Genomic DNA, 17,376 nt, shown 5'->3' on the forward strand with positions numbered 1-17,376 from the left:
TTCTTTAGGAGCAGGACGGGGGCTCAGCAATTGATCGCTACATTGATCTAGCAATGCCTCAATGACCATAAAGGAATTAAATTGGTTTCTAGGAGGATATGCATTTTTTATCATAAGAGGGAAAGTAAAAGCTCTGATTTTAAAAATTTGGAAGCGCAGCACGTGAATAAACGCACAAACCTGAGTTGTAGCTATTGCACACCTTATATATCTGTGGGATGCAAGAACAATTTATGTAGTGTGAGATTTCACTGCAGGTCAACAGATTTGATATTTATACGCGTCTGATTCGGTCAAACAAAAGCTGAGATTTCTAATTTAATGCCGCTACAGTGCAATCAATAAGTGTGTTTTTTTTATTTGGCTGACCTCCAGGTATTTTTCCAGCACCTTACACCACCAGCTCATCTAGATAAACATTAACACCCGATTGCCATCTTATTTTTAGCTTGTCATGATTATACAGCTGAATTTACAATCTGTGAGTCTGCCTTGGTTCATACCTGTGATCCATGCTGGAAACATGCTGGTCACATTATCTGTATGGCAGTGTAAAACATTAAAATACTGTATATTTTGCCAGTGTTGCTGGGTGATATGTACATATTATAATTTTAATACACATGAGCACAAAGTATTTCTGTGTAAACTGTTTGTAAAAAAACTAAATAAAAAGTTGTTCTTCTTGTTTCATGAATGATAAACCCAAAATTGTTAAAATTATAAACCCAAAATAATTAAAATGCTAAACTCTAATGTCAAACTTATAAACCCTATTGTCGAATGATAAACCTAAATTGTCAAAATGATAAACCCAAAATTGTCAAAATGATAAACCAAAAATAATTAAAATAAATAAACCATATTGTCAAAATTTTAAAAATCAATTGTCAAATGAAAAACCAAAAATTGTCAAAATGATAAACCCAAATTTTCAAAATTATGAACCCAAAATTGTCAAAATTATAAACCCCAACTAATTAAAATGATAAACCATATTGTCAAAAATGATTAACCCAATTGTCAAATGAAAAACCTAAAATTGTCAAAATTATTAACCTAGTTGTCAAATAATAAACCCTAAAATGTCCAAAAGATAAACTCAAAATAATTAAAATGATAAACCATATTGTCAAAATTATAAACCCAATTGTCAAATGAAAAAACCCAAAATAATTAAAATGATAAACCATATTGTCAAAATTATAAACCCAATTGTCAAATGAAAAAACCCAAAATAATTAAAATGATAAGCCATATTGTCAAAATTATAAACCCAATATTGTCAAAATTGTAAACCTAATTGTCAAATGATAAACCTAAAAATTGTCCAAATTATTAACCTAGTTGTCAAATAATAAACCCTAAAATGTCCAAAAGATAAACTCAAAATAATTAAAATGATAAGCCATATTGTCAAAATTATAAACCCAATATTGTCTAAATTATAAACCCAATTGTCAAATGATAAACCTAAAATTGTCCAAATTATTAACCTAGTTGTCAAATAATAAACCCTAAAATGTCCAAAAGATAAACTCAAAATAATTAAAATGATGAACCATATTGTCAAAATTATAAACCCAATTGTCAAATGAAAAACCCAAAATAATTAAAATGATAAACCATACTGTCAAAATTATAAACCCAATATTGTCAAATGATAAACCTAAAATTGTCAAAATTATAAACCCAAAATAATTAAAACCCAACTGTCAAAATTATAAAACCAACTGTTGAATGATAAACCTATTATTGTCCAAATTATAAACCCAAAATTGTCCAAATTTAAAAACCCAATTATTGAATGATAAACCTAAAATTGTCCAAATTATAAATCCAAAATTGTCAAAATTATAAACCCCAATTCTCAAAAATTGTAAACCCAATTGTCAAAATGAAAAACCCAATTATCAAATGATAAACCTAAAATTGTCAAAATTATAAACCCAAAATGATTAAAATTATGAACCCAACTGTCGAATGATACACCCAAAATTGTCAAAATTATAAACTCAGTTGTCGAATGATAAACCTAAAATTGTCAAAATTATAAACCCAGTTGTCAAATGAAAAACCTAAAATTGTCAAAATGAAAAATCTAAAATTATAAAAATGATAAACCCCAAATTATCAAAATTGGCTTTACAAGTTGTATAAATCATACCTTGTGTAAATTATTCTTCTTCTTCAAATTTTTTTTTATTGTTTTTTAAACTAAAATTAAAATTTTGTTTTATGAACAGTAAAATATATATATATATTACAATTTAACAGAAATTTGTTCTTCTTTTTAACTAAAGAGGAACACCATCCTTTGTAGGTATTTGAGATTGTTAAAAAAAATATTACATTTTTGTTCTCAATTCCATGTTCACTCAAGTCTAATGATATAGTACAATTATTTTTCAAAACAATTCACACAGAAAAACACAAATGTTGATCACATTTGAAAGCCATTGTGTCTCAAACCTACAAAGTCACTACCTCCAGTGTTAGAGGACAAAGCTCGCCTGTCGTAAGTGCACTTCACAGGGCCGAGTTACACATAGCTGTGACAGTGCTAAGGGAAGTGAGCTGACATGGAAACAGCGGTGTCAGACGCACTTTAAAAGGTCAGAGATGCCTTCTCTGCCCATCTGACGTGTTGCTGGCAGCGGCTCCGGTCTGCTGTGTCTTCCCCTGCTTTGACTCATGGCACCCTCGTCCCTGTTTGATGACCCAAAAGCGCCGGGCATCAGAGTGTCAAGTGGGGGCAAGGCCTTTGATGAGAACGCCTGTCAAAAAAACAGACCAAATGATAGGCTTCTTTGTAGAACGGTCATGAATTGAAACATGAGATGTGTTAACAATGCCAAATGCATATATTTGCTTCTTGCAGCCCGAGTATTTCAAACCTGAATGTATGAAATTAGGCCATGCAGTATCGATTGTACAGTTGTTATAAGTGATGCAATGATACCAAAAAAGAAGAGTTTTGATTGGTTTTCTGAGGCCTTTGGAAATCCATTCTTTCAATTGATTTTGAAGCATTTGTTATGACTATGAGAGCAGCACAAACAAGAATCGCAAGCAGTCAAAACAATCCCAACCAGATATCGATGGAGCCTCCCAAGGTAGCAAGAGGCATTTCATTCACATTATCTTTGCCTTGAGAAACCACAAGTATTATTTGCACGACTCGCTATTCTCAAGACTTCATAGTCATTAAATTTCATTGCATTTCTGTATTTTCATGACCCTTTTGTGAACTTTTCTCATGGGTAAACGGAGACTCAAAACTCGTGTTTAGTTCTTCAACTCTCCGCACAGAAATAGCCAGACAGGGACTCATTTTGACTACTTTTCCTCATTCTTGCCGTCATCGGACTCAAAGAGCTCTTTTTTTTGCGTTTAATAATTGACCAAGGGAGCCGTGAGAACCCAGGACGGTGACAATGATAGTGTTGTTAGAGCTCTTCAACTCCTGTGCGAGAGTGTTTCGACGTACGTGCTCCTAAGTGCGCTACGCTAAACACGCTACTTAATCACGAGGGATAAATGAAGCCGTATCACTTGACAAACAGATTAATTAACAGCAGTGGAAAACAGTGACATTTGGTGAAGTTCACACGAGAACGACCTCTTGTGACCTAAAGACCAATATTGATTTCCTACTGGCTGTACGAACTACTAACAAAGAGACACAAGTGTCGAAGGTTGAAATAACACTCAGATGACTGAACAACAACTTTTGTGACTGAAAAATCATAATGAAATGGCATTTGTAACCCTCCATAATGTGGCATACACTCTTAAAAATAAAGGTGCTTCATGCCATAGAAGGACTTTTTTGTCTAAATGGTTCCATAAAGAACCTTAAACATCTGAAGAACCTTTCCGTTTCACAAAAGAAGGTGAAAGAAGGTTCTTCAGATTGTAAGAAGGTAAGAAAGAGATGGTTCTTTAAAGAACCTTTGACTGAATGGTTCTTTGTGGAACCAAAAATGGTTCTTCTATGGCATTGCTGTAAAGAACCTTCCAAAGCACCTTTATTTTTAAGAGCGTACTACCCAAAATGTTTGAAATCACTCAAAGTGTAAACATTTTAAGAGATTATCCAGCCAATGAAGGTTAAATTCGAAACTTTTTTTCTACCTGCTAGAAAAAGTACACAGTTCTTACACATTTGTTGGTATCTTCTCAGGTTGACGACCAAATGAAGCTTCTCCAGAACTGCTGGAGTGAACTCCTCATCCTGGACCACGTTTTCCGGCAGGTGATGCACGCCAAAGAGGGCTCCATCCTCCTGGTCACGGGGCAACAGGTGAGCGTCCGCTTCAGTCTCCTTCATTCCTCCCCGTAGATCTCATCAGGCCTTTTTGCCAGTGTGGATCAACATCCTTTAAAGTGCTATCGACTGCCCCGGCCACTCCATTAAAAATAGATTACGCTTAGGTATAAACTAATGTGGCCAGAATAATCAATTGTACACTTCTTATCAAGTGCGTGGTGAACGAATAAATAAAATGCTTGGTTAAGCATGCACGAGTCATCGCGGCGAAGAAGGGATGAGAGACACAGAGAGAGACGGACAGGGAGGGAAAGCAGAAGATATGTATGATTCACCTCAGTCGTCTCTGAGGAGCATCGCTGGACGGACGCCTCGGGCTCAGCTGAAGTTTTCTGCGCACGAGGACCTTTAATTCTGTCTTCGGCTCCAGCACATGCACACACACTTCCAGAAGATGTTTAAACTGCTTATAAATAAATATGCTTCTGTCCGCCTGTCAGTAAGGCTTGAGTTTAATTTTTAATTCTATGTTTTCCCTCCTCCCTCTCCAGCTCAACAAAGTGATCTCCAACTGTAGTGACAGCTCAAACATAGGGACTCGTGAGCAGCAGAACTTTTCCAAAGAGTTCACAGCTTATCGGAGGATTGTGTAGTGAAACAGAAGTGAATTATAGGCGATAAATGATATGATAAATATGACAGAGATACAAAAAGGTCATCTAAGGATAAGAGCAAAGTTCAAGAAATATAGATTTGTGACTTTTCGTGGCCGTGGCCTAGCGGTTAATAAGCATGCTTTCATAAATCATACAGCGAGAGAAGTGAGTTTGAATCCGGCTTCTGATGTGATTTTGACCAAGTCAACTAAAGGACAGAGAAAATACAAATTAGACATCTGTAATACCTCAAAAAATCTTTCAGATGTTTCTGAGATTAAATGATGAACAAACTCGGATTCTCTGGTAAACTATACAGCCATCAATGTGAGTTTGAATCCAGCTCCTGGCATTATTTTCACCAAGTCGACTAAAGTACAAAGAAAACCCAAGTTAAACATCTGTGATGTTTTAAAAACATATAAATAGTTTCTTCTTAGACAATAATGAGATTAAATGATAAACAAACTCAGATGTTCTGGTACATTAATCCGGCTCCTGACATGATTTTCACCAAATCAACTATAGAACTGAGAAAACACAAATTAGACATCTTTAAGATCTCAAAAACATCTCAAATGTTTCTTCTAGACCCTTATGAGATTAAATGATGAACAAACTCTCATTCTCTGGTAAATTATACAGCAATCAACGCAAGTTCAAATTCAGCTTCTGACGCGATTTCCACCAAGTCAACAGAAGGAAAGAAAAAACACAAATTAGACATCTTTAATATCTCAAAAACATCTGAATTGTTTCTTCTAGACCACAATGAGATTAAATGATGAACAAACGTACATGCTCTGGTAAATTATACAGCCATCAATGCGAGTTCGAATCCGGCTTCAGGCGTGATTTTCACCAAGTCAACTAATGTTATGAGAAAACACAAATTAGACATTTTTAAAGGTCAAAAAATGTAATGTAGAATGTACTGTAGAATCCCAGAACAGATCTAAACAATTATAAAATCTAAAGGAATTTTTATGAGAAACATTTGAGACCAAGTTGGTTGTTCAGTATTCTTCAAACATTTCTCATCAAATTCTCCAAAGAGAATTTTACAGCTCTATACATTTACTATGTTATATTTTGAGACAAAGTTGATATTGTAAAGAAACACAACTGAGAACTCTACTTTCACAGTTTTCATGAGAGAGTCTATTTGAGGTCTGAATTCAATTCGTATGGCCAGTGTGAAAGTGGTTTCTAGCCTTCTGAGCCATTAAGGAGCAACCCCTGTGTAATAAAATCTGAGAAATCTTGTTAGATATCACATCTGGAGATCTGTGAGAGCTCACAGCACTCGCTATCTTTGATTTGTCTGGATTGCGAGTGCTCCACGTACCGTGCCTCTATGTTTGATTAGCGAGGTCTGGCGGAGGGTTGGGGGCGGGGTGGAGGAGGGCCAGACCTTGTTTGCATATTTTGCCTAATGAACAGCTGGTGCTAAAAAAAAGCCTTTGGGGAGAGAGAAGGCAAAGACTCAAACAGTTCATTACGTCCTATTATTCCAGAGCAGACTACTGACAGCCCGGCCACACAACACACTCGCGCATGAACACGGCCTTATGCATAACAAACAAACGCTCTGCCAGTTGTTAAAGCAATATTGTAATTCCATGTAATATAACTACAGACCACCATGTAGTGCATATATGTATATATGAAATATATTTGGAGTTTTTTTATTTACATACGTTAAAATTTAGTTACTCCACAACACTGTCAGTGACTGTCAGCTGAACTGCCCACCGTCTCTCATCTTGTTTGAGGACGTGTCATTGTTTCTCCCTAGTGTTGGTATGGCAGCAAAGCACTGTGGGGGATCAGTCCTAAATTGCCGCGACACATGACACTACATGGGCGGCTTTCCAATATGTCACAGACCTACATCTCCCCCTCCACCCCTTCTTTTGCTCTATCTGTCTATCTGTCTCTCACTCTGAAGGTCCTAGGCCTTCAGAAGAATCCAATCATCATAATCATATTCATACAGGTCTCTGTATTTTGTCAAGATCAAGCATTCACTGCCATTTGCAATGTCAGAATGAATTAAGGAATATTGCTACAAATGGTTTGCCAAGTGTACAGTTGAGTCAACCCTCATTATGGAACAAATCAGATATTTTCTTTTTAATTTTTTAGAGGTTATTTTTTGGAGTTGCATTATTATTTGTATTATTTAAGAGTAATGCTATTAGTTTAACCGGTTACTAATGCTTGGGGCACTTGGTCAGTTGGTCAAATCCCAGTTAATTGACAACTTCAGCAGCTTCATATGAGCCTCGAAGAGATCCACGAATACAGCCGGTGAGAAAAGCGCAATTCTCCAGCCAGGACTTTAAAAAATTCCACTCATCATATTTACACAATAAATAAATTCCAATCCGCCCGCGTTTTTAATTGCAAATCCAGCTCTGAGGGAGCTCTCCTTACGCTTAGGAGGCCCGTAGTCTACCTTCTTCCAGAAACCCTGGCGCAGTCAATTATGGTAATGAATTGTCAATAAATATAAAAATTTAATATGGCCTGCTTACAGTGAGTGGCAGCTAAGGACTTGCCTCCAAGACAAATTTGCTGCTGCTGCAGATATTAAGTGCACCTGAAAGGGGAGGAGAGGGCCACGGGGGTCCCGCGCAGGGTTCGGCACCGGTAGCCTGGGGGACCTCCAGGGGCCCCCGCTCACTCGCGCCTCTCCAACCCCCACCGCCTTCGTCTGGCGCAGGGCGCTGGGGTCCGAGGGTCTGGGCACCAGGGATGGCGAAACGTGCAGCTCTTCCCCGTTCGGTTTGATGCTGATTATCATTCAGACCTCAGCCCAGCGCACTGTCCCTGCTGTGCGGAGAGGAGCCTGGGAAGGAGAGAAAGGGAGAGAGGCATATGAAACGTAGAGCTGCCAGAGCTGGTTACATGCTTACTTCAGACAGCGCTGGAAAAACTCGAAAGGTGGTGCCAAGTGCCGTCTGGCTGATTGAACTTTTAAAGTAAAAGGACTCGGATTTAAGAAATAGAATTTTCGATGAACAAGGAACAAGGCCTAAACTTTTCCCTAAAACATTCCTAAAAACCCTTTTTGTCATAAAATCTGCACAGCGAGTCTCTAAACAAATGTGAGCACATCTTCTTGAAAATGCAAAAGTTCAATAATTACCTCAGATTGGCCTAACCAATAGTACGCGCTTGACCAACCAATGAAAGACGCAAACAGTGTTCTGAAAATTTGTTGGGAAACCATCTTTCTTTCGATCTCCAAATTTGTTTTGAAATTCCACTTGTAGTAACTCTCTATATCTGAGATGTTTCTACCCTATAGAGATCTAGAGAACCTTTATTGTTTGTGTGTGTGAACACTCTCGCCCTTTCTCTTCAGGTGGATTACGCCCTAATTGCCTCCCAAGCCGGTGCCACACTCAACAACCTCCTGAGTCACGCGCAGGAGCTGGTGAGCAAACTACGATCCCTCCAGCTGGACCAGAGGGAGTTTGTCTGCCTCAAGTTCCTGGTGCTGTTCAGCTTGGGTGAGTACAGAGAAAGGGGTGGAGGGGGTGGAGAGAAGCGGGCTACGGCCTCTGTGCATTATCCAAATCTCACTTGCTTGCTCCCAAGGTTCTTGAGGGACCTTGAGATAAGCCACAAGACCGCATTCACTTCCCCCTGTATGATAAGACCATCATTATAAATGGCACTGTCTCTCCGTTACCAGTGATGCCAGAATAGTTTGGATGACCCAAAACAGTTGCTTCCAGAAAATCTTGTAGCTCAAAGATCTCATTCGCTCTTCATCAATCTTCATACAGTACACATTACTAAATACATATGAATATTCCAAATCATATTTCCAAAATTCTATCCGAATTTCCAAAGTTCCAAGTTTCTGACGTGCGCATTAATCTAAGTGAATTACTCAGACTTTTTTGATCAATTTATGTTTCCAGCATACTTTGCATGTGCCGAATAAATATTCAAACATGTACTCACCATTTTTTGTGCATTTTAGAAATGTTATGCGAATCTTGGTACTTCCATCCAACAATTTTTATGCAATAACACAAAATTTGCATAAAATATGTGAATGAAAACCTACAGTAACTAATGACAGTTTGCAAGACACTAATCAATGACATTTGATGCTAGTGGTCTCGACCTTCCATGTTTGCATCAGGACAGAATTGAACAATTTTTATTAAAACAGAAATCATTAGCTTATTACACATAGGTGCGATTTTAGCTACACAAGTTCTAGCTATACTTCTAACTTGGAAACTTACCAAACCAAGGTTGCAATTTCACTCTAATGAAGTTCAGGAGGTCATTTGCTCCTGGAGATTTTTGTGCCGAGTGCATCCATTTTTGCTTTTAGCTATTGGTAACCTTCAGTGCTTCACTTCTGTTAGCCTGCTAGCTTTATGATTGGAGGTTCTATTGCTTACGGGTCAAGGCAGCTCTTGAAGCCAATTCACAAAAGATGCAGGTCTCTACCATGAAAGACCAGCATCAAAAAACAGGACTGGCCGTCTGTTTGGCCCCATAAGAACATGGAATATTAATGCCGACCATCTACTTTGGCATCATCATATGAGCCGCGATTGTTCCGTCCTGTGGTTCCGGAAAAGAGAATATGATGTGTAGAGGGCGTAGGTGCTTTGATCCCATCCGTTCCTTTTGCGGCGTCCCTGAACTACCTGAAACTATGAAGCAGGACATAAGCCTTTATGTCCAGCTCCCCTCCCGCACCTTGAGAAGGTTCCTCACATCTTACCCAGACCAAAGACTAAAACGCATGAAACTCCAGACCTCTCAACCTTGCTGTGTTTATGTTGATCAGGTTGGCATAGCAGAGTTTTTTTGGTTGCAGTTTGGGGGAGTGTTGGTGTAAATAATTTGGCGGAAACATCATCCATAATAAAACTCTCACCTGAGGGGAGTGTATCGCCCGAGGCACTGCCCCGTTCTAGCAGCTCGCCCCACCCAAGCTGTGTGCCAGGCCCTGAGAGACTAAGAGACTAAGAGAACTAAGCCTAGAGATCAAAGATGGCTCCGATTAATAGTATCCTGTGGGTGAGGGGTGGCGGGGGCTCTGTGTACGTACAAGTGCGCAGATGAGAAAAACACTTTGCCAGTTGCTATTGAGAAGCCAGTCAGAGGTTAATTAAATGAAGCATGAAAATCCCATGGTGCTTTATGAAAACTACTGGAATTATGGGAACTCAGTGGTCTCAGACCACTGCTCATTCTTCAAACCTTTTGAACAGAGTTGTTGTTTCCACAAAAGAAAAATGTGGATTTTTCACCACATATGTTGCCAAAACCAGACGTTTTATGATCCAAATAAAAAAAAGTCAACAAAATCTAAATCTGCATTGTAATATTGTCTTGTAATATTACAATTTCATACCAAATGTCCTTTATGAAGTCAGTTTATTTGAACGAATCCTAAAACAGAATCAGTTATCAGGTAAATGTGCTGGTCAACCCAAGGCCACACACACAAGGCCAACATATCGAGGCCGTCAAAACATCAAATCCACTGGATCAGCCCTCTTACACTCGTTAAACGTAGTGTCTCCATTTTGCATTTACAAATGAAGCCTGTTAACGGAAATCAAAATCGCATTTACCCACGCCGTTCCACTCCCCACCGCTTTAAGTTAGTGTCTGTTCGCTCTCAACGCAGCCAAACCATTGCAATTTGTCACTGTCAGGGCAGCCCAGGGGGGCTCTTTGTAAAGCTAAGTGTCGATAAAGAGGAGGAGAGACATGAGTTGACCCGGGAGCAGTCACTTGTCTCCTCGAACCCCACCAGCTTGTCGAGAGGACCGATGGCAGTCAGCCGATCACTTCTCACGCTTTTCCGCCAGCAGAAGCGTCTCTATCTTTCCCGCTGTCAGTCTCAGTGTGTTGAATAGGTGCTTGGGCTCTAGCAGGAGCTGAAGGCTTTATCAATGGTTAAATAATTACGACCAAGACATTGATTTCCTCAACAGCAGGAGAGGCGCTGAAGGGTGAACGATGTTCTTGTGGGGTTTAAAGGGGGTAGAGACAATCATAGTGGCTATTTCTGAGATGAACGCTAAGATTTCTGTTAGAGCCGATTCTCCAAGAACATCTTGAGGCATTTTTTACTAACTTTTTTTAACTAGAAATGTTAAAATGGTGTTAAAATGGTGGTAGCTGCTGAAAAATCATTATAAACCTGTATGACTTTGTGCAGATCACAAAAGAATACATTTAAAAAAAATGTTTTTAGTCCATATGTAACCCCACCAGGTCCACCTGTTCTATACGAGACTCAAACCCGGGTCAGTGGCACACTAACAAGGAGGCTAAAGACCAGGGGAGTGAGGTTTACATGCACGGGACCTACCAGTTAACTGTTACACCCACCCCACAAAGCTCACTCCCAACCGGGTCACGGCACCAATGTAACTTTCCCAGGGCTTACTTGCACCTGCTCCAAGTGGGACTCGAATCCAGGTCACCAGTGCACTAATAAGGAGGCTAAAATTGCGGCCTCTAGCATAAGTCTCTAGTGCTGGCCTCCAATACACTCACTCCCTTAAACCTCACTCTTATCCGGGTCACGGCACCAATGTAACCCCCTACCCCGGTCCTACTCACACTCGCTCTGAGCGGGACACAAACCTGGGTCACCGGGGCACTAAAAAGGAGGCTAGAGACTGCAGCCTCTAGCATCAGTCACTAGTGCTGGCCTCTGTTACAATTAAGCTGCCTAAAACTCACTCCCATATGGGTCACGGGACCAATGTAACCCCCCAGGTCCTATTCACACCTGCTCTGAGCGGGACTCAAACTCAGGTCATGGAAGGCAGGCGCACTAACAAGGAGGCTAAAGACTACAGCCTTTAGCATGAGTTGCTACTGCTGGCCTCTGTTGCACTCACCCCTCCTAAACCTCACTCCCATCCGGGTCATGGCACCAATGTAACCCCCCCAGATCCTATTCACACCTGCTCTGAGCGGACCTCCCGGGTCTTAGAAGGTGGGCACACTAACAAGAACCCGCCTCACTCCCATCTGGGTCACGGCACCACTGTAACCCCCCGCTCTAACAAGAAGTTGTTTTGGACCCCATTGATTTTCATTGTATGGACAAAAGCTGTTAAGACATTTTTTAAAAGAAATAAAGATGCCAGGGGATAAATAGTTATTTTTTTAGCCATTATGTTTTGAAATAAATCCTAAAATTTAGTTAATATTAAATTCCACATTGAACCAACAGTAAGTTTCTTGATTTAAAAGTGGCTTCTGTGTTTTGTGCATTGCAAAATTATTGACAATTCACCTTTTTTAACATGAATTTCACTAATGTGATAATTCTGTGATGGCATCTAATTATTGTGGACAAAATAGGATTTGCCAACGAGAAACCAAATATTCAAAAACTTTATATATTAAACTAATTTAACTGAAACTGTCCTTGTCGTATTTTCACATCAACAGTATTTTAAATTAAAATTACTGACATGATTCACATTTTCGACTACTCTTTATTATCGCTGAAATGTAGAGGACACAGGTACAATGTTTTTCCACTCATGGCATCAACACTTGACTACAAGATGGGATGCATCTCAGGTCCCCGAGGCTTAGCTGTGGGGTCTCTTCCAACCACCTCTGAACAACACACCATACAGTCACGGCACGCAGCCATTTCCCCTTTACTCTCACTTTAAAGAAGCAAAAAAAGGCTGTTCCCACATAGGTAAGCTCTAATTAAGCCGGCCCGTCTTGTTTCCTTGATCTAAATCGATACGTCTACCCTTGTGCAAAGAGAGGGGAGATCAGTAATGCATGCGCGAAGGCTCATAACAGGTGCAAATATTCATTTCCTGAAACAGACCAAATAATTTGGAAGTCGGTTGGGATTGATTAACATTCGAGGGCTGGGACGGTTCAATATTTACGCCTTGGAGACCCCAGGCCGGGGCCAAATAATGGTGCATAAAACTGCAGCTATGTCTTAATTAAATGCAAGATAATAGGGGCAGGTTTTTCTTGTGAGCCAAGCAGTTTGGCACTGACGGGTTGTAAGTCATGTGGAAGATGTGAGGCCCAGCTCTAATCAATACACATATAAAGCGAGTGCATGTGTGTGCGGACACCCTTTGAAAACACATTGACGGAGGGATGCACATGTAGAAATTTATTTCCCGTGATTTGTGACAACGCGCGGCAGCTCTTCGCCCGGTTTGACCGCTCACTTAAGTTGTTGTTGTCACCAAACATGTTCATTTAGATTTCGCTCAAAGGTGCAAAACCTTCCAATCAGTCCTGAGTGCTCTGATATTTTACAAATCTGGTGGAGAGGAGGAAGTGGGCCCATGCAATGACCCTAATATTTAAGGGTTATTTCTTTTGCCCACTGTCCTTTCATTCCACGCGACAGAAATCAAAAGCCTCACTTCTGGCGCTTCGGCAAGAGGCTCTCTTTGAAACGGCAACCTCATTAGGAGCCTTAAGAGGCTTTCAGACTTTATCAGGCTTTAAAAGCCGCTGATATCTGTGGACACGGCGCAACACGGCGGCAGTGGGCTAGTGCTTTTAAAGGGGAGTGAAAGGATGGCACTTTACCTTTAGCCCCACTAGCTTTTGTCAGTCAGTTCACCGAACTGACGAATTCCGGCCATTCCGCTCTGATTTCGACACTTTGCTTGTGTCGCGGCTGCAATTTGCCTTTTATCTCTTAGCTTTTTGTTCTTTATCTGGTACTACACATTACTTTATGATTAGCTTTAAATTGCAAACAACTTTAAGTGTGATTGGTGATCGTTAGCCATTAGCGTCGTTATCTGAATGTCTACAAACGCTTCAGATAAGTAACATAGGCAGGAATCTACATCTGTGGATTGACTCTTGATAAAGGCGAGATGAACTCTTGTGTATTACTCTTGACAGATAGAGGTTTTGTGTTGTGATTTGTGACAATAAATGTTTGAAAAAAAATAGTTGTTACAAAAAGGGCAATAACAAACGAGTCATAAGGGTCAATTTTTTGAAATTGAGATTTATACATCATCTGAAAGCTGAATAAAGAAGCTTTCAATTGATTGTATGGTTTCTTAGGATAGGACAATATTTGGCCGAGACACAACTATTTGAAAATCTGGAATCTGAGTGTGCAAAAAAAATCTAAATATTGCGAAAATCGCCTTGAAAGTTGTCCAAATGAAGTTCTTAGCAATGCAATGCAATGCAATGCAAATTACTAATCAAAAATTGAGTTTTGATATATTTACGGTAGGAAGAAAATATCTTCATGGTACATGATCTTTACTTAATATCCTAATGATTTTTGGCATTAAAATTTGTATAATTTTTAAGTAAAAATTCGAGAATAAAACCATAATATTATGACATTAAAACTGTTTTATTTTAAGAGAAAAAAAATATGAGATTACATTTTGAGATTAAAGTATCTTAAACTATGTAACATACTAATTTTATTCCCAGAATCTTATATTATTATTATTATTATTATTGGTCACATGTAATATGCATACATATGTGAAGTTACATTATTAATCACAAAATTATGAGAATAAAACCATAATATTATGACATTAAAATTCTACAATTTTAAAGAAAAGAAACATAAATTATGAGAAAGTTGCATTAAAATAGCTCAAACTTATTATTATTAATGGTCATATGAATATATATGTAAATGTTATTTTAGTATAATTTGATTAATATAGTTTTTATTATGATTAATATTTTGAATTATCTTTTATTTTTACATTTTCATGTAATTTTTAGTATGTTTTAGTAATTGTCCTTTTGTCAAGGTAAAATTACACTTTAATTTGTATAATTTCAATAAATTTATATAAAAAGTTGGGTGTTTTATTTTCTATTTAAATGAACAAAATCGATTTTTAATCATTTTAGTTATTGATAACAACACTGGTATAGATAAAAGAAAGCATAATCATATTATCATGTTAACCACAATTCCATGTGAGCCTGAACATTATCAGCAAAACCTCACAGAATCCAGAAGACGATTGCATCTGGCACTAAAAAACCCATCTCAGGCGAAGCGCGCATCCGTGAACTGTTTGTAAAAGTTTTCCCCACTTTCGGAAAGCGCAGACCGGGTGGATTTTCCTTCGACAAACGCTGTGGATGAAGTGATTGAGAATACACTGAGCTATAGGTACTTGTTTTTCTTCTCCGTCTCACAACTCTTGCCTCCGTCCCGTCGGGTTCCTCTCTTCCTCTGCCTCTGCCAGACCCTTATTACAAGCTGTCAGTTTATTGTAAAACATTAGGAAAGCAGAGGGACACTTGCTGTAACTGTCTTATCGATCTGGGGGATAGATTCTGTGATTTAACGCCCAAGCCTCCTATATTTCCACATTTTCAGCCTCCTATTAAAGCCTGTGCTTTCCTTTAGCTATTGATGTATCAACATTAACTGTTACAAGCAACTACAGAAAATCAATGACCAACTTTTATTACCGGCTGCATAACACGCTAGCTGGCTCGCGCTCCAGTACTTAGCAGGCAGGCCGGGCCCGAAACATGCCCCGCTCATGTCAGGTGTTTCCTAAGTGATATCTGCACTGGAAATATCAATCATACCAACTCCGGCTCCTTTCTGCCTGTTTGTGCAGATGCTCGCCCCAGAACGGAGCGCTTGGGTGCCATTTTTATGATACCTGGCCTGCGATGCTACAAGATTCAGCGCTAACAACAACTATCAATATCCGAAACGTTCCGGACTTTTGCATTCGATTTCGCGGCCGCACCTTTAGCAATCTTTAACTAGCGATACCCATATTCATTTCCAAGTATAATGAGCTTGCGCGCTATAAAATAATAATAGCTCGCCGTTTCTGTCTATCACATGAATCGAAAGGGATGCATTTGAAAAGGAACGGCATGGCAAAAACAGATCACCCTTAAAGATTTATGAGACCTGCGGTCCTGCCGGGACAAACATATACAGGCTTTGTTTTTCCGATCAATGGGCTGAAGTTCATTATTCACTCTCACCGCGGCCGTGCTTTGCGTTTTTGTGCATTGTAAAGGGGCCTTGTTGTTGTTGCCTGCGCATATCTGAGGTTTTTTTTTTCCAGTTTTTTCTTTTTACGTGACTTGAGGTCTACGGGTGCATTGCTACCCGTGCCAATTAAATTCTGCAATTTCTCAGGACCTGCGGAGAGAGCCCGCTAGCCTGGGACCTTCAATCCAGATGGGGAGACACGAGCCGCTGCCGCGGATGTGATAGGATGTGTCTATTGATCAGGGAGCCGCCAGGTCTTATTTAAACATTGCACACAAACACAGATAAGGGCGTTACACAAGCTCCAACATAAACTCACCCTGTCATTTCTCAATCGATTTCATAGAAAGAGTTCTGTGGCGTGGACATCCATAAAAGTGACCCGGTCGCAACAGAAGGAAAACACTAAACTCCCATGAGCGCTAGGGCCGAACATACACCACACAGCTGAGCAGACGTGCCCTGTGAAAACAGTGCTGTCTGAATGATTTGTAAGCTGTTTGTGTTCATGTATATTTTATATTTCTATACTGTATTTTTAGATATATATTTTATATTTCTATCATTTCAAGTTTTCAGATGTCATACTGTAAGTATTGCCAAAGGCATAAAACTATAAAAAGACAAAAAAAAGTAAAAAAAGGAAGTGAGGTGAGGCCAAGTATGGTGACCCATACTAGGAATTTGTGCTCTGCATTTAACCCATCCAAGTGCACACACACAGTAGTGAACACACACACACCGTGAACACACACCCGGAGCAGTGGGCAGCCATTGCTGCGGCGCCCGGGGAGCAGTTGGGGGAACGGTGCCTTGCTCAAGGGACTCACCTCAGCCGTGGAATTGAGGGTGGAGAGAGTGCTGTACATTCACTCCCCCCACCTACAATCCCTGCCGGACCTGAGAATCGAACCTGCAACCTTCGGATTACAAGTCCAACTATCTAACCATTAGGCCACGGCTGCCCCACGTAGCACAGGTATATTTGTAGTGATAGCCAATAATACATTGTATGGGTTCAATAAAGATATTTTGTAAATTCCCTACCATAAATATATCGAAACTTAATTTCTTAAATAGTTGTATCTCAGCTAAATTTTGTCCTATCCTAACAACCCATACAATAGAAACCTTATTAATTCAGCTTTCACGTGTTGTATAAATCTCAATACAATTCCGTCAAAATGTACCCTTATGACTGGTTTTGTGGTCCAGGGTCACCTATATTATACAAAATGTAAATATGTGTATTAATTATAAAAGTGTAAATCATAAAGATATTCATAGAAATGTACAATAAACATTAAGTTTTATTTTATAATAGTTTACAAGCAGTGTTGGAGGTAATGCATTACAAGTATTGTGAGTTACGTAATCAAATGACTTTTTCTAATAACTAGTAAAGTAGCGCATTA

The 17,376-nt window shown here is 39.3% G+C and overlaps 2 protein-coding genes across 2 annotated transcripts in view; one reads left to right on the forward strand and one right to left on the reverse strand.

Annotated features, from left to right (window-relative positions):
* The first annotated feature begins 2,694 nt into the window (after positions 1 to 2,694).
* Positions 2,695 to 8,546, forward strand: LOC141338109 (nuclear receptor subfamily 5 group A member 2-like). Its single transcript, XM_073843671.1, has 4 exons — positions 2,695 to 2,775; positions 4,187 to 4,306; positions 8,303 to 8,450; positions 8,539 to 8,546. Exons 1-4 carry the CDS (start codon positions 2,695 to 2,697, stop codon positions 8,544 to 8,546), a joined length of 357 nt encoding a protein of 118 aa, XP_073699772.1.
* A 6,557-nt stretch (positions 8,547 to 15,103) lies between these two features.
* LOC141338110 (nuclear receptor subfamily 5 group A member 2-like) overlaps positions 15,104 to 17,376 on the reverse strand; it is a 34,012-nt gene continuing 31,739 nt past the window's right edge. The window contains exon 5 of the mRNA XM_073843672.1: positions 15,104 to 15,199. Coding sequence (XP_073699773.1) covers positions 15,104 to 15,199 — 96 coding nt within the window. The remainder of the gene's footprint in view (positions 15,200 to 17,376) is intronic.

Source organism: Garra rufa, chromosome 7 (assembly GCF_049309525.1).
Source record: "Garra rufa chromosome 7, GarRuf1.0, whole genome shotgun sequence".
NCBI classification, from domain to species: Eukaryota; Metazoa; Chordata; class Actinopteri; order Cypriniformes; family Cyprinidae; genus Garra; species Garra rufa.

Bases quoted from the DNA above. Each gene is read 5' to 3' on its own strand.
- LOC141338109 (XM_073843671.1), top strand. From the start codon at position 2,695: ATGGCACCCTCGTCCCTGTTTGATGACCCAAAAGCGCCGGGCATCAGA. The intron at 2,776-4,186 runs GCCTGTCAAAAA...GTATCTTCTCAG, and splicing joins GCAAGGCCTTTGATGAGAAC to GTTGACGACCAAATGAAGCT. The intron at 4,307-8,302 runs GTGAGCGTCCGC...CTTTCTCTTCAG, and splicing joins TCCTGGTCACGGGGCAACAG to GTGGATTACGCCCTAATTGC.